The sequence below is a fragment of the Lynx canadensis genome, chromosome B3 (assembly GCF_007474595.2).
Source record: "Lynx canadensis isolate LIC74 chromosome B3, mLynCan4.pri.v2, whole genome shotgun sequence".
NCBI lineage: Eukaryota > Metazoa > Chordata > Mammalia > Carnivora > Felidae > Lynx > Lynx canadensis.
Genome location: NC_044308.2, coordinates 69810192 through 69834872, shown reverse-complemented (window position 1 = coordinate 69834872; position 24681 = coordinate 69810192). Strand labels below are relative to the sequence as shown.

The 24681-nt window shown below is 43.0% G+C and overlaps 1 protein-coding gene across 1 annotated transcript; it reads right to left on the bottom strand.

Moving 5' to 3' along the window:
* Window positions 1-23276: 23276 nt before the first annotated feature.
* LOC115517157 (olfactory receptor 4F3/4F16/4F29-like) lies at window positions 23277-24215 on the bottom strand. The gene has a single exon (XM_030320275.1). It carries the CDS (start codon window positions 24213-24215, stop codon window positions 23277-23279), a length of 939 nt encoding a protein of 312 aa, XP_030176135.1.
* Between the last annotated feature and the right edge of the window lie 466 nt (window positions 24216-24681).

The following is a 24681-nucleotide window of genomic DNA, read 5'->3' as shown; positions in this document are numbered from 1 at the left end:
TATATAATATTCAAAACAATGTATATACATAAAATTGCCCAAATTTTCAAGACAAAACAGTCATAAAGAAAGTGCATACACAGAGACTACAAGAACCCTAATCAGAAAACCGCAGCACAAACTATAAAAATATGGGAAACGTATCTTTATATTCACCTTTCCGTCCCTTGGTCTTTCTCTTGCTACAAGAAAATAACTGAATTCCCTGCCTTGGAGCTCTTGTGCAAACTATAGGAATAATGTTTACAACCATCACCCATTTCTCCCCTTTTCCTTTCCCAATTGCCCAGAAATTTACAGGTAATGAATATCTTAGTTGGGGGTTACTTCTTCCATTCGTAACTATAGAAAATTAAAAACCAGTAGAGATATTGGCCAGTAGGTAAGGCTCTACCGATAAAACACAGAATAAGCTAAAACCAAGATACTAAAGAGAAGTCTGATGATAGATAATGAAGATGTGGTATAGATATGGTATCTACAGACCAGATATGGATATATGCATAGATATTATACACACACATGATATATACATGCCGTGTATGTATATATCACAATGGAATATCAGTGACCAAAAGAATAAAATCTTGCCATTTCCAACAACCTACACGAACTAGAATATATATGCTAAGTCAAGTAAGTCAGAAAAAGACATGTGTAATATGATTCACTACATGTGGAGTTTAGAAACACAACAGATAACATAGGGGAGGGAAAGAAAAATATTAAGATAAAAACAGAAGGAAGGCAACCATAAGATTCTTAAATACACAGAACAAGCTGAGGGTTGCAGGCAGGGATGGGGGGGGGGGGATGGGCATTAAGGGAGCACTGGGTGTTATATGTGGGTGATGAAACACAGAGTTCTACTCCTGAAACCAATACTACACTGTATGGTAAACTAACCTGAAATTAAATTAACACAAAAGAAACGAAACATACAAGTAATAACGACATGAAGGAGAAGAAAGAGTAAAACTAAATTACCAAATAAATCTTTAGGCCTCTAACCAGAAAAGACCTGACTTAAACATAAACTAACTGATAAATCTTTCTCGTTTTAGCCTGAAAATCAACAAAAATCCTCTTGCGGCAAAGGAAGTGAGTTAAAAGCCAAGGATATTGATGGGAAGTTGTAAGAATGTAGCTGAAAAATACTCTGTTTTGATTCTATTTATCCCTTTTTAGATGAGGACTACACCTTAACTTTTGTTTGAACATACTCCTATGAAAACACTGCAGCTAAACAGAAGGTTTGCATGAATGTCTGAGAAGTTTCTTGGTTTTTTAAAAAGGCTAGATGCCTTTTGTCATTCTAGGCTAATTTGTGCATTCTGCGTACACTAGATTTTAAAGTTCTTAAGAATAGTTGAATTGTGTTATCACAAACTGAGTTATTCATTAATCATTAAGTGAGGAATTCAGGTTTGTTGTGTTAGAAAAAAGCTAAAAATTCACTGAGGGCAACTGATTTCCATAAAGGAAGAACTCTTGTCTCAAAGACAGACACAAGTTGATTCTGTACAGTTAGAGATCGAATAAAGAAAACAAGATGAAAGTACAGGTACAAGTTTGAGACACTGTCTGCTTCCACGGAATTTTTTTTTATCATTTAAAGTTTTTTATTTCGTGGGCCTGGGTGGCTCAGTCAGTTGAGCGACCAATTCTTGATTTGGCTCTGGTCATGATCTCACAGTTCATGGGTTTGAGCCCCACATGTGCAGAGCCTGCTTCGGACTCTCTCTCTGCCTCTCCCAGCGCCACCCCCCCCCATAAGTAAAAGAAATAAATGTTTTTTTTATTTATTTTAGACAGACAGGCAGAGTGCCTGCAGGTAGGGGAGGGGCAGCCGGAGAGAGAGAGGATCCCAAGCAGGTTCTGTACTGAGGTGGGGAGCCCATCATGGGGCTAGAACCCACAAATGGGAGATCATAATCTGAGCTGAATGAAGAGTCCAGCTTTAACAACCTGAGCCACCCAGGGCCCCCCATTTGAATCTTGATTTGAGGCTATTGCTACTGTGGTTTCTGATATGAGAAAGTCAAAGAAATAGCCCACTCATCCTTCTACTATTTTCTAAAGAGAGATGAATGTGAAAACTCACATGACAAGCATTAATTTATATTAATTCTATTCTCAGCTTAGTAATTTCCTAAATGTTTTAAATCATTAATTAGTAAGTTCGAGGATTTTCTGTGGAAATCTCCTTGTCCAATAAAAAAAAATCTGCTATGATATTACTAAAACAGTAGCACTTAATTAGGGAAAGTGGGAACAAGGTGACGACGGCATAAGGGTCGATCTCATTCATACTTATTAAAACAGGCTATCAAAACTGGGCAAATCTTGAGATTGGTTGTGTTTTAAGCCAGGGTTGATACAGGCAAGTCAAGAGTCTGGGGCAAAAATAAGGAAGTGCAATGTGAATCACAAGATGTTCTGGTTACAATTACACAATTGGTGGAGATGGTTGTTCTAGTTCTCAGTCATGCATGACTGATGAGGACTGTGTTCTGCCAATTCAGAGGGTCAGAAAAAAGTAGCCTCACTCCTGACTACATCACTGTCAGAATTTCTAGATGGCATTGATGTCACAGAAACAATAGTTTGGAGTCCAATTAGGAACCGAGCAATATGCTCCTTTGTTGAATGATGGGTTGTTGGTCACGTGGTATGATACGACTATACAGCAGCCCTTAAAACTTTGGAAATTACTATGCAGTGGCAATGCACAGAAATTCAATGAGCAGAATAATTATGAAACATGCAGAATGCGTCAGAGACAGAATTGTAATTACCAAACTCGAGCCTAAAACAATGTACCTTTGCATCTAATTACCTACCTTGGCAAGCCAGATAAACCATCTTCTTCAGTTTAGACATTAAGTGTTCTTTCTGGCTTACATCAAGTGCAACAAAAGTGTTGGCAAAAGCACAAACATAACTTACTTGGCTAGCTAATACAAAGTCTAAAGCTATTGTGTGGTCCACTGTTACATAGGCTAAAATGATGCTTAGACTTCCATATTCAGCCTCAAAAGCTATCAGAGCCCATTATAACTTCAGCTGAGGTTAATGATACCTTCTGGCCATGTTTTCCAATTAATGATTGAAAGGGCGGGGTACGCCAGCCAACTCCATCTTGTTCTGTGTTCTCCACCTTGAGTGACTATGTCCCCGACATGACCCCTTTTCCAGGAAAATCGCAGAAACCTCAGATGGCGCCTCCTCCCCTTGAGAACCTCCTGCTCACCCGTTCAAACTTCCTGATCAAAACATGCCCAGCGACCTGAGTAACAGGACTCTGACCCTTCCCCAGCCAATCGGCGGAGGCCACGACCCTTCCCCAGCCAATCAGCTGCCCCTAGACCCCTATAAAACCTTTGTGCTTTTGAAACTCGCTCTCTCTCCCCAGTATCTCACCGCTGCGTCGGTGCAGGTAGGGGACTGAGCTCTTGCTAGCTCGAATAAAGGCTCTTTTGCTTTTGCATCGGACTCAGCTCCCTGGTCGTCTTTGGGGATCATGAATTCTGGGCATAACATTTGGGGGCTTGGCCCGGGATCCCCAAGACCCCTGAGGGACCCCCAACCCGGAGAGCCTGACTGGCCACGGTGCGTCTGTCTGTTTGTTCTGTCTTTTCGTGGTGCGCATTCATTTCTGGATTCTGGTAGTGCCCGATGCGGTCTAAGTGATGCACTGGAGGACACGGGCCGGGAGTTTCAGAAGACGTTCCGATTTCCTTCTGGAGGGACGTGGAATCTCCTCAAAGGTCTGAGACAAGGCGGGTCGCTCCCGCTGGTCGGCGTGAGGCCGTCGTCTTTGGAGGGACGTGGAATCCCCTCAAATGTCTAAGCTAGCTTTCAGTTTTGCTTCCATGGAGTTGGAAGACTTTCTAGGGGCACTCTGTTTGTCTGTTTTGGTTTCTCTGTTTGCTCTGTGGAATTACTGGACGGACGTTATGGGACAGACTCCAGACTACTCCTCTAAGTATTATGATTGATCACTTTAAGGATGGTGAGGGGAAGAGCTAACAACCTCAGTGTGGAAGTCCAAAAGGGTCGGTGGCAGTTTTTTTGTTCTAGCGAGTGGCCAACTTCAATGTTGGATGGCCACCAGAGGGGACCTTCGACCTCCCTACCATCCACCGAGTCAGGAGTATCATCTCTCGGCCTAAGATGGGCCAACTGATCAGCTCCCTTACATTATCACTTGGCAGGACCTTGTGGAAGACCCACCCTCTTGGCTTAAGCCCTTCCTAGTCACTCCCTCCGGAGCCAAAACCCATTCTTGCTTTGCAGGGGACAAAGAAGAAGAAAAGTCTTATCCAGCATTCAGCACCCCTCTACCCTGTCTTACAGGGGGGTACTGAAGAAAAATTAATTTTGCCTCCCCCATATAACCCCTCTAGGATGCCAGAAGAACACCATCCTCCCCCTCTGGGGGAGGCAGACGCTATTCCGAGAGCGGGATGCGGAAACGCTCCAGTGGGAAGCCCGCCCTTTACCAGACAAAGGGCTCAGAGGGAGCAATCCGCCTCCACCGGCCGACTCCACTCTTCTGCCCCTGCGAGCCGCCGGACCCCCAGACGCGGAGAGGAATCAGCCGCATTCACTATTGGCCTTTCGCCACTAGTGACCTCTACAATTGGAACAGCTCAGAATCCTAACTTTTCCAAGAAACTGGCAGGGCTTATTGATTTATTAGACTCTGTTCTTTTTACCCATCAGCCCACGTGGGATGATTGCCAGCAGCTTTTGCAGGTCCTGTTCACAACTGAAGAAGAGAAAGAATCCTCAATGAGGCCCGAAACATAGTTCTGGGCGCAGGACAGGAATCCCACCACCAACCAGGCTCAGATAGATGCCTCTTTCCCCTTAACTCGGCCCCAGTGGGATTTCAACACGGCAGAAGGTAAGGAGAGGCTCCGGGTTCTACCGCCAGACTCTAATGGGGGGTCTCCGAATGGCTGCTAGAAAGCCAACCATTTGGCCAAGGTAGGAATGTACAACAGGGAAAAGATGAATCTCCCAGCTGCCTTTTTAGAACGATCATGGAGGCATTCCGTACCTATACCCCCATGGATCCAGAGCTCCGGAAAGCAAGGAAGCTGTTATCATGGCCTTTGTAAACCAATCGGCCATAGACATTAGGAGAAAATACAGAAAATAGGTAGGACTAGGAGAAAAAAGTCTGCAGGACCTTACTGGTGGTAGCTGAAAAGGTATATAATAACCGGGAGCCTCCTGAGGACACGCAGGCTCGCGTCATGGCAGCTGCCAGCAGTAAGCAGACTCGAGGACCTGGCCAGAATACTACTAGCTACCACTGCTGACTTCCCAGAAGAACGAGACCGCCATCTCCGGCAGCTGGCAGACGACGCAAGAAAAGGTAAGGAACCACCAAGGTGGGGGAAGCAGAGGCTGCAGAAGGATCAGTGCGCATACTGCAAGGGGATAGGGCATTGGGCCCAAGATTGTCCAAAAAGGGCCGGTGGGAAGGGAAGCAAGACTGATCAAGTAAAAGTCCTAGAGCTAGATGAACTAAGTGATTAGGGGGAGTCGGGGTTCGGACCCTCTCCCCGAACCCAGGGTAACTCTTTAAAGTGGAGGGGACCCTGTTGACTTCCTTGTCGACACCGGAGCACAACATTCAGTCCTCCGCACCCACAAGGAGAACTAGCCAGCAAGAAGTCCTGGGTACAAGGGGCAAACTGGTATGAGCCCAGTATTAATGGACTACCCAAAGAACAGTAGATTTCAGAACGGGCCGGGTATCCCACTCCTTTATGGTAATACCAGAATGCCCCTAACCGCTGTTAGGATGGGAACTTACTGACCAAGATTGGAGCTCAGATAACTTTCAGACAAGGGGGGGCCTCAGGTCACCGATGGCAAGGGCCACCCCATCCAGGTACTGACCATGAAACTGGAGGATGAATACCTCCTCCACCAGGAAGGCGCTCCCGAGAGAGGATAATATAGACAGATGGCTACAAGCATTCCCCTCGGTTGGGGCAGAGATGGGGGGGATGGGACTAGCCACTCATAGGAGCCCCAGTCCTGGTAGAGCTCAAGCCAGAGAGAGTCCGTGTAAGGATCAAACAATACCCTATGTCTCAGGATGCCCGGAGGGGATCCAGCCCACATCGGAGACTATTGAAGCTTAGGGGTACTAGTTCCTTGCCAGTCTGCCTGGAACACCCCCCTACTGCCAGTCAAAAAGCCTCACACCAATGACTACTGACCGAGTACAAGACCTCCGGGAAGTAACTAAGAGGGTCGCGGACATACACCCAACTGTTCCCACCCATATACTCTTGAGCTCCTTGGCACCTCCAGGGTCTGGTATACTGTACTAGAGTTTAAAGATGCCTTCTTCGTCTGCCGCTGGCCACCCCAGAGCCAACCCTTGTTCGCCTTCGAGGGGCATGATCCAGAGGGGCTACAGTGGGCAACTCACCTGGACCGGCTACCTCAGGGATTCAAAATTCACCCACCATCTTCGACGAGGCACTACACAAGGACCTGGGTGAGTACAGAAGGGAGCACCGTGGCCTCACCCTCCTACAGTACATAGATGACATCCTGATTGCTGCCGACACGGCCAAAGACTGTGAGCCAGGGACCCAGGACCTGCTGGCTACCCTGGGCGCCTTAGGGTACCCGGCATCCGTGAAGAAGGCTCAGATATGCAGGGAGAGGGTAAGTTACCTGGGATATATCCTGGAGGGCGGACAGCGGCGGTTATCAGATGCCAGAAAAGAAACTGTCCTAAAGATCCCTACTCCCACCTCCCAAAGAGAAGTGAGGGAATTCCTAGGATCAGCCGGCTACTGCCACCTCTGGGTTCCAGGTTTTGCTGAGATTGCCAAGCCCCTATATGAAGCTACCGAAGAGGGGAAAACATTTAAGTGGACTGAAAAAGAAGAAATTGCCTTTAATCAGTTAAAAAAGGCCCTCTTAAGTGCCCCAGCCCTGGGCCTACCAGACATTATGAAACCCTTCCACCACTTTGTAGACGAACATAAGGGAATAGCAAAAGGGGTTCTAACTCAAGCCTTAGGCCCCTGGAACCGCCCAGTGGCTTACCTGTCTTTAGAAACTAGACCCAGTGGCTGCCGGCTGGCCACCATGCCTAAGAATTATTGCAGCAACAGCACTCCTAGTCAAGGATGCAGACAAACTGACCCTAGGACAGGAGATCTGGATCACGACCCCACACGCCATTGAAGGAGTCCTGAAACAGCCTCCGGATAGATGGATGAGCAATACACGTATGACTCATTACCAGAGCCTCCTACTCAACCCTCCACGAGTGCGGTTCCACCCCAGTGCAGCCCTCAATCCTGCAACCCTGCTGCCCGACCCTGACCTAGGTGCTCCACTACATGACTGTGCGGGAATCCTGGAACAAGTACATGGATTCCGGATGGACCTGACCGACCGGCCCCTCACCGATGCCGAGGCTACTTGGTTCACTGATGGCAGCAGCTTTGTGCAAGACAGACACAGGTATGCGGGTGCAGTGGTGGTCACCGAAACGGACACTGTATGGGCGGAGGCTCTACCCTCCGGAATGTCAGCCCAGCGAGCAGAGCTCATAGCCCTCACCAAGGCGCTGATGCTGGGAGAAGGAAAATGGCTTAACATCTACACAGACAGCCGTTATGCATTTGCCACAGCTCATTCATGGGACAATTTATCAGGAGAGGGGGTTACTGATGGCAGAAGGACGGACTATAAAAAATAAGCAGGAGATACTTAACCTGCTTACGGCCTTATGGCTTCCTGCCAAGCTAGCCATTATCCACTGCCAAGGGCACCAAAAAGCTGATAACCCAGTAGCTAGAGGTAATTGAAAGGCTGACCAGGCAGCCAAGGCAGTAGCCCTTACTCCAGTCCCCACCATGACCATACAACTACCGGACTCGGGAGACCCAGTTTTACCAGACCAGCCCAAGTACTCCCAGGAGGAGTTACAGTGGATCAAGAAACTCCCCATGGCCCAGGAGATAAAGCGATGGTGGTATACACCTAACAAGGAGCTCGTGCTGCCAGACCAGCTCGGAGTCTCAATATTAGAGCACATGCATCAGTCTACTCACATGGGGGCCCGAAAATTAAAAGACTTAATCCGACATGCCGGAATCAAGATTCACCAACAGGACACCAAAATAGAGCAAGTTGTATCTGCCTGCAAGACCTGCCAACTCACCAACACGAGAGCCACATCAAATAAAAAAGGAACCAGGCTCAGAGGCACCAGACTGGGAGCCCAAGGGGAAGTCGACTTCACTTGAGTCAAACCAGGAAAGTATGGTTATAAATATCTTTTAGTATTTACAGACACCTTCTCTGGCTGGGTGGAGGCATACCCAACCAAGCATGAAACGGCTCAGACGGTGGCTAAGAAGCTACTAGAAGACATCTTACCCAGGTATGGTTTTCCTGCCATGGTAGGATCAGACAATGGACCAGTTTTTATCTCGCGGGTAACACAGGCAGTAGCCAAGGCAGTGGCGGCAAACTGGAAATTACATTGTGCTTATAGGCCCCAGAGCTCAGGACAGGTAGAAAGAATGAATAGAACCCTAAAAGAGACCCTTACCAAATTAACCATGGAGACTGGCGGGGACTGGGTGACTTCCTACCGTATGCCCTTTACCGGGTTAGAAACACTCCTTACACTCTGGGTTTTACTCCCTACGAGACCATGTTTGGCAGGCCACCCCCTGTTATTCCCAGCCTTCGAGCTGAACTTATTGCTGAGTTTAAAGATCAAGAACTTTTCTTTCCTTGAGAGGGCTCCAGAGGGCACACGAGGACATTTGGCCGTGCCTCCGTGCCATCTACGAGGCTGGCGCGACCCGACACCTCATCAGTACAGGCCGGGAGACTGGGTCTATGTCAAGAGGAACCACCGAGAGACCCTCGAGCCGCGCTGGAAGGGACCCTACATCGTGGTGCTGACAACCCCCACCGCTCTCAAAGTAGACAGCATCGCGACCTGGGTCCATCACACCCAGGTTTGGCCAGCGGACCCCTCCTTGATCCGGAAGGACTTCGTCACGCGATGGGCCATCACTCAGGACCAACACAACCCACTCAAGCTCAAGCTACAGCACATTCGACCCACCTAATATTGGTAACTCTCTTAACTCTGCTTGTCATTGCTCATGCTGCCAGGAGTCCCCACGCCCCCCAAAACATCACCTGGCAGATCACAGACACCAGCTCGGGGACAATACTTAATCAGACCTCCCAGAGCCACCCCAGGGACACATGCTTCCCAGAACTTAGCGTAAACCTCCAAACTCTGTTCCCCTTGTCACCGTAAATGCAGCCGGTCCCATGATTGGGTCCGTAAGCTACATGACAAGGGGGGAATGAAAGGGCGGGCCTACGCCGGCCAACTCCATCTTGTTCTGTGTTCTCCACCTTGAGTGACTATGTCCCCGACATGACCGCTTTTCCAGGAAAATCGCAGAAACCTCAGATCGCGCCTCCTCCCCTTGAGTAACCTCCTGCTCACCCGTTCAAACTTCCTGATCAAAACATGCCCAGCGACCTGAGTAACAGGACTCTGACCGTTTCCCAGCCAATCAGCTGAGGCCACGACCCTTTCCCAGCCAATTGGCTGCCCCTAGACCCCTATAAAACCTTTGTGCTTTTGAAACTCGCTCTCTCCCCAGTATCTCATCGCTGCGTCGGTGCAGGTAGGGGACTGAGCTCGAGCTAGCTCAAATAAAGGCTCTTTGCTTTTGCATCGGACTCGGCTCCCTGGTCGTCTTTGGGGATCACGAATTCTGGGCATAACAATGATCACTTACAGAAATCTCCACTTTAGGGATGGCACCGTAAAGAGTGAATCAGTGATTCCTCTAGGAAGTTCTTCAGTTGTTAGGTCATGCAAGATTTCCTTGGAAGGGTGAGGAAAAGATGTTAGTACCTGCTGATGATAAAACCGAGTGATGTAGCCACCAAAAAACTACTAAAACTGTTTCATGAATTCACCAAAGTGGCAGGATAGAAAATCAATGCATACAAATCGGTTGTACTCCTATACACCAACAATGAAGCAATAACAAGACAAATCAAGGAATCGATCCCATCTACAATTGCACCAAAACCACAAAATACCTAGGAATACATCTAACCAAAGAGGTGAAAAATCTGTACACTGAAAACGATAGAAAGCTTATGAAAGAAATTGAAGAAGACACAAAAAAAAACAGAAAAATATTCCATGCTCCTGGACAGGAAGTATAAATACTGTTAAAATGGTGTAACCACCCAAGCAATCTACATAGTCAATGCAATCCCTATCAAAATAACACCAGTGTTCTTCACAGAGCTAGAACAAATACTCCTAAAATTTGCACAGAACCAGAAAGACCCCGAATAGCCAAAGCAATCTTGAGAAAGAAAACCAAAGCAAAAGGCATCACAATCCTGGACTTCAAGCTATACTACAAAGCTGTAATCATCAACACAGTACGGTACTGGCACAAGAACAGACACTCAGATCAATGGAACAGAATAGAGAACCCAGAAATACACCCACGAATGGAGGGCCATTGAGTAATGTCACAAACTAATCTTTGACAAAGCAGGAAAGAATATCAATGGAACAAAGACAGTCTCTTCAGCAAGTGCTGCTGGGAAAACTGGACAGCAACATGCAGAAGAATGAACCTGGACCACTTTCTTACACCATACACAAAAATAAACTCAAAATGGATGAAAGACCTCAATGTAAGACAGGAAGTCATCAAAACCCTTGAGGAGAATGCAGGCAAAAACCTCTTTGATCGTGGCTGCAGCAGCTTTTGCTCAACATGTCTCTGGAGGCAAGGGAAACAAAAGCAAAAATGAACTATTAGGACTTCATCAAAATAAAAAGCTTCTACACAATGAAGGAAACCATCAGCAAAACTAAAAGGCAACTGACAGAATGGGTCAACCATTTTGCAAACGACATATCAGGTAAGGTTAGTATCCAAAATCTAGACAGAACTTATCAAACTCAACACCCAAAAAACAAAGAACCTAGTGACGAAATGGGCAAAAGACATGAACAGACACTTCTCCAAAGAAGACATCCAGATAGCAACTGACAAATAAAAAAATGCTCCACATCACACACTATCTGGGAAATACAAATCAAAACCACCACAAGCTACCACCTCACACCTGTCAGAATGGCTAACATTAACAACTCAGGCAGGGCGCCTGGCTGGCTCAGTCGGTTAAGCATCTGACTCAGATTCAGATCATGATCTCAGTGTGTGAGTTCGAGGCCCATGTTGATCTCTGTGCAGACAGCGTGGAGCCTGGAGCCCACTTACAGTTCTGTGTCTCCCTCTCTCTCTGCCCCTCCCCTGCTCGCACTCTTGTCTCTCTCAAAAAATAAACATTAAAAATTTTTTGAAAAAAACTCAGGCAACAACAGATGATGGCAAGGATGCAGAGAAAGAGGATCTCTTTTGTATTGCTGGTGGGAATGCAAACTGGTTCAGACACTCTGGAAAACAGTATGGAGGTCCTCCAAAAATTAAAAATACAACTGCCCCTGCCCAATCCATGCTCTCTCTCACTTTCTCTCTCTCTATGAAAAATAAACTTTAAATATTTTTTAAAAATTAAAATTAATATAGAACTACCCTATGACCCAGCAATTGCACTACTAAGTACTTATCCAAGGGGTACAGGTGTGCTATTTCCAAGGGACACGTGCACCCCAATGTTTATAGCAGTACTATCAACAAGAGCCAAAGCATGGAAAGAGCCCAAATATGCATTGATGGATGAATGGATCAAGAAGATGTGGTACATATACACAATGGAGTATTACTCGGCAATGAAAAAGAATGAAATCTTGCCGTTTCACAACATGGATGGAACTAGAGGCTATTACACTAAGCAAAATTAGTCAGAGAAAGACAAATATCATATGACCTCACTCATATGAGGACTTAAGACACAGAACAGATGAACATAAGGGAAGGGAAGCAAAAATAATATAAAAACAGGGAGGGGGACAAAACCTAAGAGACTCTCCGATATGGAGAACAAACAGGGTTACTGGAACGGTTGTGGGAGGGGGAATGGCTAAACGGGTAGGGGGCATTAGGGAATCTACTCCTCGTACCATTGTTGCACTAACTTGGATGTAAATTTAAAACAAAACAAACAAAAAGCCCCTGAGTAATGTAGTACATTAGTTCCTTGTAGTATTGGGCCATATCTGCTTGCAGCAGAATGGAGTCTAAGAACAGATGATATTCTAAGATGCACAGATTGACCTGTTACGAAGCCATCAATAGACTATGAGCTAAGGAAGCTGAAATATTTCTGAAAGGTTTGAATAATTGTAAATTAATTCCATTTGTCTTACAAGCACAAGGTGATGTACAGAATTGTTGAATCACTACAGTAGACACCTGAAACTAACATACTACTGTATGTTAAGTAACTGGCATTAAAATAAAAACTTTTTAAAAAGCCAAAAAAAAAAAAAAAAGAAAAGGAAAAGAAAGAATTCCATTTGTCTTTTCTCCTAGGCCAGAAGATGGGAGATGGTATGAATAGTGGAGTTTTCATGTACATGAGAATGTCTTGCATAGGTCTTTAATGACAGCGTCGTGACTCCCCAAGTGGGAAACTGAGGATACTTTTGCCAGTGTCAGAGACACAGATCGCTAACAAGGATGTTGACCGTTCTGAAAACAAACATAGAAAAATAAAACATATTCATATCCCATTGCAGGGAGTAATAATATGAAGTCAGTTTGGATGTATTCAAATGGGCTGTGAGATTCTGCCTCCCACATATGCCTAATCTTGACAGTTTTGCCATGATTATATCATCGGAAAATTAGGCATGTCTTAGAGATACTCTAAGTGATTTTTCTAAAATTTCCCTAGCAGTGTTGATTTACAATGATGGTAAACTTGTCCTTACTATGATGGGTAAGTTCACGTAGAGTCAAAACAAAGTCTCCTTAAAATCATCAGGGACTACAGCAAATGTATCCTGGAAGTGACAGAGATTATCTTCATGGAATCTACATCCAGATCATTTCCAATATTCCTTCTTCAGGTTCCAAACGAATTTTGGCTCTCCGTGACCTTTTCAACCTCTCCAAAGTCCTATTTACGGGAAGTATCACAGAAACAAGCACCTTTGTAAGGTTTTCTACTATAACTCCTTGCATGGAACATATTCTCACTACACAGAAACTCCATGGTCCCTAGCATCTCCATCTTCTGGCTTAGTCGAAAACACCAAGGTAATTCTCAAATGGAAACTAGTCAAATTTGCCTTATAAGATAACTAATTGCAATGCTTTTTAATTTACATGCTCCTTTAAATTTTATCTGGTGTGGATACTAGTAAGAAGGGTGTTTGCAAATCCTTGATCAGAATGGATGAATCAGGGCCCTAAAAATGTTAGCACATAACAGAAGAAGAGTCATATTAAATACATCAGACTCATATTTCCAGGTTGTAAACAGTCACTTTAATTAAATGACTACTAAGAGATAAAAATATAGGTGCCTAGGGATCCAAATCTAGGGATTTTCACATTATTCCACAAATTCTCATTAATGAGGTCTTCCCTTTGGCTGTATCTCTGATTTGAAAAGCATATTAACTGAATCAATTGGCACCACAGAGATTGAGCGAAGATCCTAATGTCACTTCGTGCTTCAGTCCATCTGTTGTTAATCAACATGAAGGAAGTCTTTTTCTCATTTCAGTCTTTGTCTCCTTTTCACTGACTTACAATGAAAATAGACTACCTTCCTTTCTCCCAAGACTCAACTCTCTTGGACAAGGGCAGTTTCTATTATTCATATACCATCTATCCATAACTCGTGCAACACTACTACATAGAGAGTGGACAGTCAGCTACGATTAAGAGGCACATAGACCAAATCTACACTAAACCTGCCATTTTTCCCATGTAAATATTGTCCAATTTGGCTATTTTATAAGAAGCCTAGGAGGATTTTAACTTTCTTTTGTGTGACTGGCTTTCAGGGCTTGGCTCTAAGTCAGCCTACAGGATGTTATTTGTAACTCCTCCAGTTGGTCTCACTCTGATTTCCAACAACAACTACTCCCCAGGGTTAAAATACAAATCAACCAAAGTGTCTCCTCATTAGCTACGCAGAGAATTAGGGATTGCCATCGTAACCTCCATTTCTAAAGGGCAGAGCAATTGGATATGAAGGCATCTTGATAGCCCAGTGATACCAAACTCAGAGATTGACCCAAACCCATTCAATGAATAAAGGATCTGGAGACCATTAAGATAGAATTTCCTTTGAGAAAGGATGATAAAATGTATAATTATCTATGAGTTCACCAAAGATATACCAGGAGAAAGGCAACACAATTTTTGAGACTAAAAACCATGCCTGTTAGAATTTTTTTAGAGGTCAACTATAAGGCAAATAAACTACCACTAGTGATTATGATTTACATATAAGCTAGCAAAATGGAAGAAGATGGTGGCGAAGGAGGACGCTGGGCTTACCACGACCTGCTGATCACTTAGATTCCACCTACACCTGCCTAAATAACCCAGAAAACCACCACAGGATTAGCAGAACGGAGTCTCTGGAGCCAAGCGCAGAAGAGAGGCCCACAGAAGAGGGTAGGAAGGGGAGAGACGCGGTGCGTGCTACACGGACTGGCGGGAGGGAGCCAGGGCGGAGGGGCAGCCCACCGGCCAAGCAGAGACCCCCCGGAGTCTGGATTGCAAAAGTGGAGGGGCCGCACGCAGTGCGTTTACATAGCAAGCTGGACTTAACATCTGGGAGGTTATAAGTTAAAAGCTCTGCTCAGAGAGCAGGAGGGCTGGAGGACAACGCGAGGGAGAGTTGTTGAGCCCAGGATGACAGAGCGCAGCTTGGTGGGGAACAAAGGTGCTCGCCAGCGCAATGTCCCTCGCTCATCCCCCTGCCAAAATCCCAAAGGGAACTAGAACCTGTCAGGGAATTGCTTGCACCGCGCAAACACCCAACCCTGTGCTTCTGCGGATCCATCCCTCCAGTGGTGGAGGGTATGACTCCCTCCCAGTGCCACAGGGCCCCTCCAAAAGCTGATCAAAGAAGGATAAGCGAGCTGAGCCTGCCCCTCCCACCCCCGTGCACTTTGCCGATCCACCCCAGCTAATACTCCAGATCCCCAGCACCACAAGCCAGGCAGTGTGCTAGTAGCCCAGATGGGCCACGCCACCCCACAGTGAATTCTGCCCCTAGGAGAGGGGAAGAGAAGGCACACACCAGTCTGACTGTGGCCCCAGCAGTGGGCTGGGGGCAGACATCAGGTCTCACTGCGACCCCGCCCACCAACGCAAGTTATTCAAGACAGCACAGGGGAAGTGCCCTGCAGGTCTGCACCACTCCAGAGACTATCCAAAACGAGGAAACAGAAGAATTCCCCACAAAAGAATCTCCAGGAATAATGACAGCTAACGAACTGATCATAAAGGATTTAAACAATATAACAGAAACTGAATTTAGAATTATAGTCATTAAATTAATCACTGGGCTTGAAAACAGTATAATGACCAGCAGAGAATCTCTTGCTACAGAGATCTAGGGACTAAGGAACAGCCAGGAGGAGCTAAAAATGCTATAAATGAGCTGCAAAATTAAATGGAGATGACCATGGCTCAGATTGAAGTGGCAGAGGAGACAATAGGGGAACTAGAAGATAAAATTATGGAAATAGAAGAAGTTGAGAAAAAGAGAGATAAAAAATCCAGGAGCATAAGAGGAAAATTAGAGAATTAAGTGATGCACTAAAGAGACATAATCTACGCATAATTGGTATTCCAGAGGAGGAAGAGAGAGGGAAAGGTGCTGAAGGGGTACTTGAAGAAATAATAGCTGAGAACTTCCCTGAACTGGGGAAGGAAAAAGGCATTGAAATCCAAGAGGCACAGAGAACTCCCTTCAGACATGACTTGAATCGATCTTAGGCACGACATATCATAGTGAAACTGGCAAATACAAGGATAAAGAGAACATTCTGATAGCAGCTAGGGATAAACAGGCTCTAACATATAAAGGGAGACCAATAAGACTTGTGACCGATATCTCTACTGAAACTTGGCAAGCCAGAAAGGAACGGCAGGAAATCTTCAAAGTGATGAACAGAAAAAATGTGCAGCCGAGAATCCTTTATCCAGCAAGTCTGTCATTTAGAATAGAAGGAGAGATAAAGGTCTTCCCAAACAAACGAAAACTGAAGGGATTCGTCACCAATGAACCCTACAAGAGATCCATCCTAAGGGGGGATCCTGTGAGACAAAGTACCAGAGACATCACTACAAGCATGAAACCTACAGACATCACAATGACTCTAAACCCTTATCTTTCTATAATACTGAACGTAAATGGACTAAATGTGCCAACCAAAAGACATAGGGTATCAGAATGCATAAAAAAACAAGACCGATCTATTTGCTGTCTACAAGAGACTCATTTTAGACCTGAGGACACCTTCACATTGAAAGTGAGGGGATGGAGAATTATTTATCATGCTACTGGGAGTCAAATGAAAGCTGGAGTAGCCACACTTATATCAGACAAACTAGACTTCAAATTAAAGGCTATAACAAGAGATGAAGAAGGGCATTATATAATAGTTACAGGGACTATCCATCAGGAAGAGCTAACATTTAAAAATGTCTATGCGACAAATATGGGAGCCCCCAAATATATAAATCAATTACTCACAGACATAAGCAACCTTATTGATAAGAATGTGCTGGGGCGCCTGGGTGGCGCAGTCGGTTAAGCGTCCGACTTCAGCCAGGTCACAATCTCGCGGTCCGTGAGTTTGAGCCCCGCGTCAGGCTCTGGGCTGATGGCTCAGAACCTGGAGCCTGTTTCCGATTCTGTGTCTCCCTCTCTCTCTGCCCCTCCCCGTTCATGCTCTGTCTCTCTCTGTTCCAAAAATAAATAAACGTTGAAAAAAAAATTAAAAAAAAAAAAAAGAATGTGCTAATTGCAGGGGACTTTAACACCCCACTTACAACAATGCATAGATCATCTAGACACACGGTCAATAAAGAAACAAGGGTCCTGAATGATACATTGGATCAGATGGACTTGACAGATCTATTTAGAACTCTGCATCCCAAAGCAACAGAATATACTTTCTTCTTGAGTGCCCATGGAACATTCTCCAAGATAGATCATATACTGGGTCACAAAACAGCCCTTCATAAGTATACAAGAATTAAGATCATACCATGCATACTTTCAGAACACAATGCTATGAAGCTTGAAATCAACCACAGGAAAAAGTCTGGAAAACCTCCAAAAGCATGGAGGTTAAAGAACATCTTACAAAAGAATGAATGGGTCAACCAGGCATTTAGAGACGAAATTTAAAAATATATGGAAACAAATGAAAATGAAAATACAACAATCCAAACGTGTTGGGATGCAGCCAAGGCAGTCCTGAGAGGAAAATACATTGCAATCCAGGCCTATCTCAAGAAACAAGAAAAGTCCCAAATACACAATCTAACAGCACACCTGAAGGAAATAGAAGCAGAGCAGCAAAGACACCCCAAAACCAGCAGAAGAAGAGAAACAATAAAGATCAGAGCAGAAATAAACAATATAGAATCTAAAACAACAGTAGAGCAGATCAACGAAACCAAGAGTTGGTTTTTTGAAAAAATAAACAAATCTGATAAACCTCTAGCCAGGCTTCTCAAAAAGAAAAGAGAGAGGACCCAAATAGATAAAATCATGAATGAAAATGGAATTCTTACAACCAATCAATCAGAAATACAAGCAATTATCAGGGAATACTATGCAAAATTATATGCCAACAAACTGGACAATCTAGAAGAAAGTGACAAATTCCTAAGCACCCACACACTTCCAAAACTCAAACAGGAAGAAATAGAAAATTTAAAAAGACCATAACCAGCAAAGAAATTGAATCGGTTATCAAAAATCTCCCAACAAATAAGAGTCCAGGACCAGATGGCTTCCCTGGGGAAGTCTACCAGACATTTGAAGCAGAGATAATACCTATCCTTTTCAAGCTATTCCAAAAAATAGAAAGGGAAGGAAACTTCCAGACTCATTCTATGAAGCCAGCATTACTTTGATTCCTAAACCAAACAGAGACCCAGCATAAAAATAGAACTAGAGGCCAATATCCCTGATGAATATGGATGCAAAAATTCTCAATAAGATACTAGCAAATCGAATTCAACAGAATATAAAAAGAATTATTCACCATGATCAAGTGGGATTCATTCTTGGCTGCAGGGGTGGTTCAACATTCGCAAATCAATCAATGTGATACATCACAATAAAAGAAAAGATAAGAACCATATGATCCTGTCAATCAATGCAGAAAAAGCATTTGAAAAAATTCAGCATCCTTTCTTAATAAAAACACTCGAGAAAGTCTGGATAGACAGAACATACCTAAACATCTTAAAGGCATTTATGAAAAGCCCACAGCTAATATCAACCTCAATGTGGAAAAACTGAGAGCTTTTTCCCTGAGATCAGGAACACGACAGGGATGTCCACTCTCACCGCTGTTGTTTAACATAGTGTTAGAAGTTCTAGCGTCAGCCATCAGACAACAAAAGGAAATCAAAGGCATCAAAAGTGGCAAAGATGAAGCCAAGCTTTCACTTTTTGCAGAGGACAAGATATTATACATGGAACACCCAACAGACTCCACCAAAAGTCTGCTAGAACTGATACATGAATTCAGCAAAGTTGCAGGATATAAAATCAATGTACAGATATCAGTTGCATTTTTATACACTAATAATGAAGCAACAGAAAGACAAATAAAGAGACTGATCCCATTCACAATTGCACCAAGAAGCATAAAATACCTAGGAATAAATCTAACCAAACCAGTAAAAGATCTGTATGCTGAAAACTATACAAAGTTTATGAAGGAAATTGAAGAAGATATAAAGAAATGGAAAAACAGTCCATGCTCATGGATTGGAAGACGAAATATTGTTAAAATGTCAATACTACCCGAAGCCATCTACACATTCAATGCAATCCCAATCAAAATTGCATCAGCATTCTTCTCGAAGCTAGAACAAGCATTCCTAAAATTTGCATGGAACCACAAAAGACCCCAAATAGCCCAAGTAATATTGAAGAAGACCAAAGTGGGAGCCATCACAATCCCAGACTTTATCTACTACAAAGCTGTCATCATTAAGACAGCATGGTATTGGCACAAACTCAGACACATAGAGCAACAGAATAGAATACAGACTCCAGAATTGGACCCACAAACATATGGCCAACCAATCTTTGACAAAGCAGGAAACAATACCCAATGGAAAAAAGACAGTCTCTTTAACAAATGGTGCTGGGAGACCTGGACAGCAACACGCAGAAGAATGAAATGAGGAAACTTTCTGACACCATTCACAAAAATAAACTCAAAATGGATAAAGGACCTGAATGTGAGACAGGAAACCATCAAAACCCTAGACGAGAAAGCAGGAAAACACCTCTCTGACCACAGCCGCAGCAATTTCTTACTTGACACATCTCCAAAGTCAAGGGAATTAAAAGCAAAAATGAACTATTGGGACCTCATGAAGATAAAATGCTTCTGCACAGCAAAGGAAACAATCAACAAAACTAAAAGGCAACCAATGGAATGGGAAAAGATATTTGCCAATGACATATCGGACAAAGGGCTAGTATCCAAAATCTATCAAGAGCTCACCTAACTCCACACTCGAAAAACAAATAATCCAGTGAAGAAATGAGCAGAAAACATGAATAGACACTTCTCTAAAGAAGACATCCGGATGGCCAACAGGCACATGAAAAGATGCTCAATGTCGCTCCTCATCAGGGGAATACAAATCAAAACCATACTCAGATACCAACTCACACCAGTCAGAGTGTCTAAAATGAACAAATCAGGAGACTATGGATGCTGGAGAGGATGTGGAGAAACGGGAACCCTCTTGCACTGTTGATGGGAAGGCAAACTTGTGCAACCACTCTGGAAAACAGTATAGAGGTTCCTTCAAAAATTAAAAATAGACCTACCCTATGACCCAGCAGTAGTACTGCTAGGAATTTACCCAAGGGATACAGGAGTGCTGAGGCAAGGGGCACTTGTACCCCAATGTTTATAGCAGCACTTTCAACAATACCCAAATTACGGAAAAAGCCTAAATGTCCATCAACTGATGAATGGATAAAGAAATTGTGGTTTACATACACAATGGAATACCACGTGGCAATGAGAAAAATGAAATATGGCCTTTTGTAGCAACATGGATGGAACTGTAGAGTGTTACAGATACCATATGTTTTCACTCTTATGTGGATCCTGAGAAACTTAACAGAAGACCATGGGAGAGGGGAAGGAGGAAAACAAAAAAAAAAAGTGAGGGAGGGAGGGAGCCAAACCTTAAGAGACTCTTAAAAACTAAGAACAAACTGAGGGTTGATGGAGGGTGGGAGGGAGGACATGTGGGTGATGGGCAATTAGGACGGCACCTGTTGGGATGGGCACTGGGTGTTGTATGGAAAGCATTTGACAATAAATTTCATATTAAACACACACATGCACACACAAAACAAACAAACAAACAAATTTTTAAGTGGATATACTTTTTAGCAGGTAAAAATCTTTTGGTTGTAATTAAAATGTGAATAAAGAATTTAAATGATTATGATCCCCTATTGATTCCAAATTTATCAACCTCTAAAGGAAGTAATATGAGATACAGATAACATATAAGATTTCAAGCAGAGCACAAAATTAAAGATAATCTAATTGGTCAATGAGAGAGGAATAACAAATCTAATTATGATTCTCATATAATGCAGCAGTATGTATGTATTTAAAATTATTTTGTACTGCAACAGTTGATAATGTGAAAAACTTCTCTGAATGTATATTCATCAAAAAGGCAGGCAGGATAAAAATAGCAGAGACCATTAAATGTCCCCTTTTAAATATCTATTTTATTTTAGGCAGAGAAAAACACTACAAATTAGCATATCAAAATATTGCCACTAATTATCTCCACATAGTGATTTTATGGGTGATTTCTACTTCATCTCTAATTCAAAGGAAGCTTTTCTTTTTATTAGAAGAAAAAAATTGTATTAGAAAAAAATAGTACTTTCTTAAGTAATAAAACATGGAGGAATTCACATCAGAAATCATGGAAAATACACTCTTCTTAGAACCAGAAATGTATTTATCAATACCCTTTCGATTATACAGGACAAAACCACACCTCAAACAAACTTAAGCAAGAAGGTTAATGTATTCGCCCATTTATTAGCTCAGCTGGTCACCAAATTCATTGGTGGGCAAGAATGAAGCTGAATGCCAAAGACTGTTGGAACCAAGAAACTGGCTACTGCCAAGCTTCTATCTGTAAATCCTACGTCTTGTTCCACATATGTTTTTTCAGTATCCCAGACTTGATTTTTGACAGCAGGAAGTATGATGGGCAGCAGTTTCTCCGTATCACAGCTCAAAAAGGGATGAGCTTGTTTTCTCTCTGTTCTTGGGTCTACCATCCTGAGGAAAAGCTCAGATTTGGCCCATCTTGGTCAGAGGCTCATACCTGAAGCCTTCAACTACGGCTAAGAGATGTGTCATCAAGACTTGGTTCAGAAGCAACCTTTAAGCAAACAGAAGTAGTCAGAGAGGTAGGATTTACATGTCACCTTCTAATCATATGACATGGTTACAGCAAGACAAAGCTACATTTACCAGGAGAAGCAGGTTGCTGATTTGAGCAAATAACACACTAGATGTCCACTAAAAGTAGTTATTTCTTCAGAGTACAAAGAATGACCTTGAGAATTAAGTGATACAGAAAATCTCCAGGTACTATGCAGTTGGTGCATCTGTCTTATCATACATACAGACCTGATAGAAGAGCAGACAGACAAAAGATTGGAAGGGGTAGAAATTTTTTTAAATCAGAAAGGAATCTGGCAATCCCTGCTAGCCTACTGAACATTATTTAATCAGTAAAAGAGAAACCTGGAATCTCCCCTTTAAAAACACTACTTCCAAACAAATCGTAGGAGACTGAGTATAAGTGCTAGCTACTAAACTGTTTTCCAAGTATCCATCAGGGGTGTTAAAAATAATGAATGAATGATAAAAAGAACAATGGAAATCGAAAGAAAACACAAATTAGCAAGTGACATTGTAATTTCATTAATAAGGACCACTTACAAGACAATAGGAATACTGATTAACTGGTTAAGGACTATGTGTAAGGATACATAAGGTTCAGAGTTATTTGTACTACATCTCTGAGAATGAGCGTTGGTTCTTCTTTGTTGAAATGGATATGAATGGAAATTTCTAAATCCATGTATGCAAATCCCACATTCTTATAGAATATAATACAGTCATATAAAACACCTCTAAAACTAAAACTTAGCTTGCAATGACTCAAATCCTGTAAATGCAATGCGAATACTATTATTCAGAAGAAGAAAAAGGAAGAACCTGGCTAGTTAAAACAAAAATGAGAACGAATCTTAAAGAACATAGGAGTTAGATAGTCTGAAACAGAGTACAAACAAAAGCCAAAAGGTAAATCTGGTGAGACCAACCAGCTCTGTCCAGACAGAAAGGTGGCCTGGCCTAAGGATCCATTATTTTTCCACTTCTGATGGCAGGCCTATCCTCAAAGGCATCACAATCTCATGTGATTATTTGAGTGTCCTGCTGACTCCTCTTACTCCGGTTCCCCTTCATTAATGTCCTTACATCACTTGACTTCTCATAAATTTCCCTTCACTGAATTAATCAATTAGGCTTACATGAAAGTTCAGACCACTTGCTGATCTTTTACAGCAAGTTAATCAATTGGCATCTTGATATATGTATATTCCTATCTACTATCAATTTATTTTGCATCAATCAGCATTCCCTTATGTAACGCACTCAGACATTGAAGAGACACAATTTTGAATTCTAGACCACAGTAAATTCATCAAGGTAATGTCTCCCGAGAGACAAGCAATTGTCCTTCTCTGGGAGCTACTTGTTTTAACACCACATGCTTCCTTCAACCAACCATAGGCAGCAACACAATCTCTCAGTTAAGATTTTTTAAGACCCTTGTTATTTTAATCTGGGACAACTCAATGGTAGTAAGGTACTTGGAATCTGGTATTCAAACTATAGATATGTAATGTTACTTCAAGTCAGTAAGGAAATTTTGTAATACTTGTGTCATTTAAGAAATTCTTCTATAAATAATAAACCGACTACACACTTTTCTCATTGCCACTTTCATCTCTTTGTTCCTGAATGTATAGACGACTGAGTTAAAAAAAGGAGTGAGAACTGCATCAAAGACAAGAAGATATTTGTCCAGGTGTGAGGTGGGGTGAGGCCAGATATAAACGAAGATGCAAGGGCCAAAGAACAGAATCACCACCATGACATGAGTTGACAAAGTGGAGAGGGCCTTAGATGTGCCTGCTGAAGAGTGTTTCCGAACAGTGATCAGGATAGAAATGTACGAGACAATCAATATGAAGAATGATCCCAGAGATATGAACCCACTGTTGGCTATGACCATGAACTCTAGACGGTAGGTGTCTGTGCAGGCAAGTTTGATGAACCGAGGAAAGTCACAATAAAAGCTGTCTAACACATTAGGGCCACAGAATGGCAATGTTATTACAAAAACCAGTTGAATCACAGAGTGGGTCAACCCAATTACCCAGGCAGCAACTGTAAGCAAAATACACATTTTTCGGTTCATAATAGTCAAATAGTGCAGAGGCTTGCATATGGCAACATATCTGTCAAAGGCCATGGCGATGAGCAGCACCATCTCCACGCCACCAATGACGTGGATGAAGAAGATTTGAGCGATGCAGCCACCAAAGGAGATGACCTTACGCTTTCTGAAAAGGTCATAAATCATCTTCGGAGAAATGACAGAAGAAATTCCCAGGTCAATGAAGGAGAGGTTGGCCAACAGAAAGTACATGGGGGAGTGTAAGTGAGGGTCAGAAATCACAGTGAGCATGATGAGGGAGTTTCCCATCATGCTTGCCACATAAACCATAGAGGAGAACACAAAGAGGAGAAGTTGGATCTCCCAGGAATCGGTGAGTCCCAGGAACACAAACTCTGACACCACAGAGTGATTTGATCTATCCATTGATTTATCCACTAGAATGTTTCCAGACAAAGAAAATAACAAGAAACTAAAATGAGAATGTTAATAAAGTTCTACATTAAAATGATTAATCAATCAAGGCTATTCACATTGTGAAAACAAGGTATCCCCTCAATTCCTTCTCAGGGTCATTATTAAATATGCATTTTACCTGGGGTCACCTAAAGCAGTTGAGTCACTTCCACGTGCAATATTCTTAACACCATGGCTGCCAGGACTATGGATCTATAATCAAGAAAATGAAGCAAATACAAAAACATAGATGTATATAGCAAGGATCGGGAGGGGCAGGAAAGGTGATGCAATGCAACACAAACAGAAAAGAAAGAAGAGGTAAAGATTGCATTTGCCAGAATTCACTGCTATTGCTTTTTTTTTTTTTTAGTATTTTAAGTTTATGCATTTATACTGAGAGAGACAGAGACAGCACCAGAGGGGGAGAGCAGAG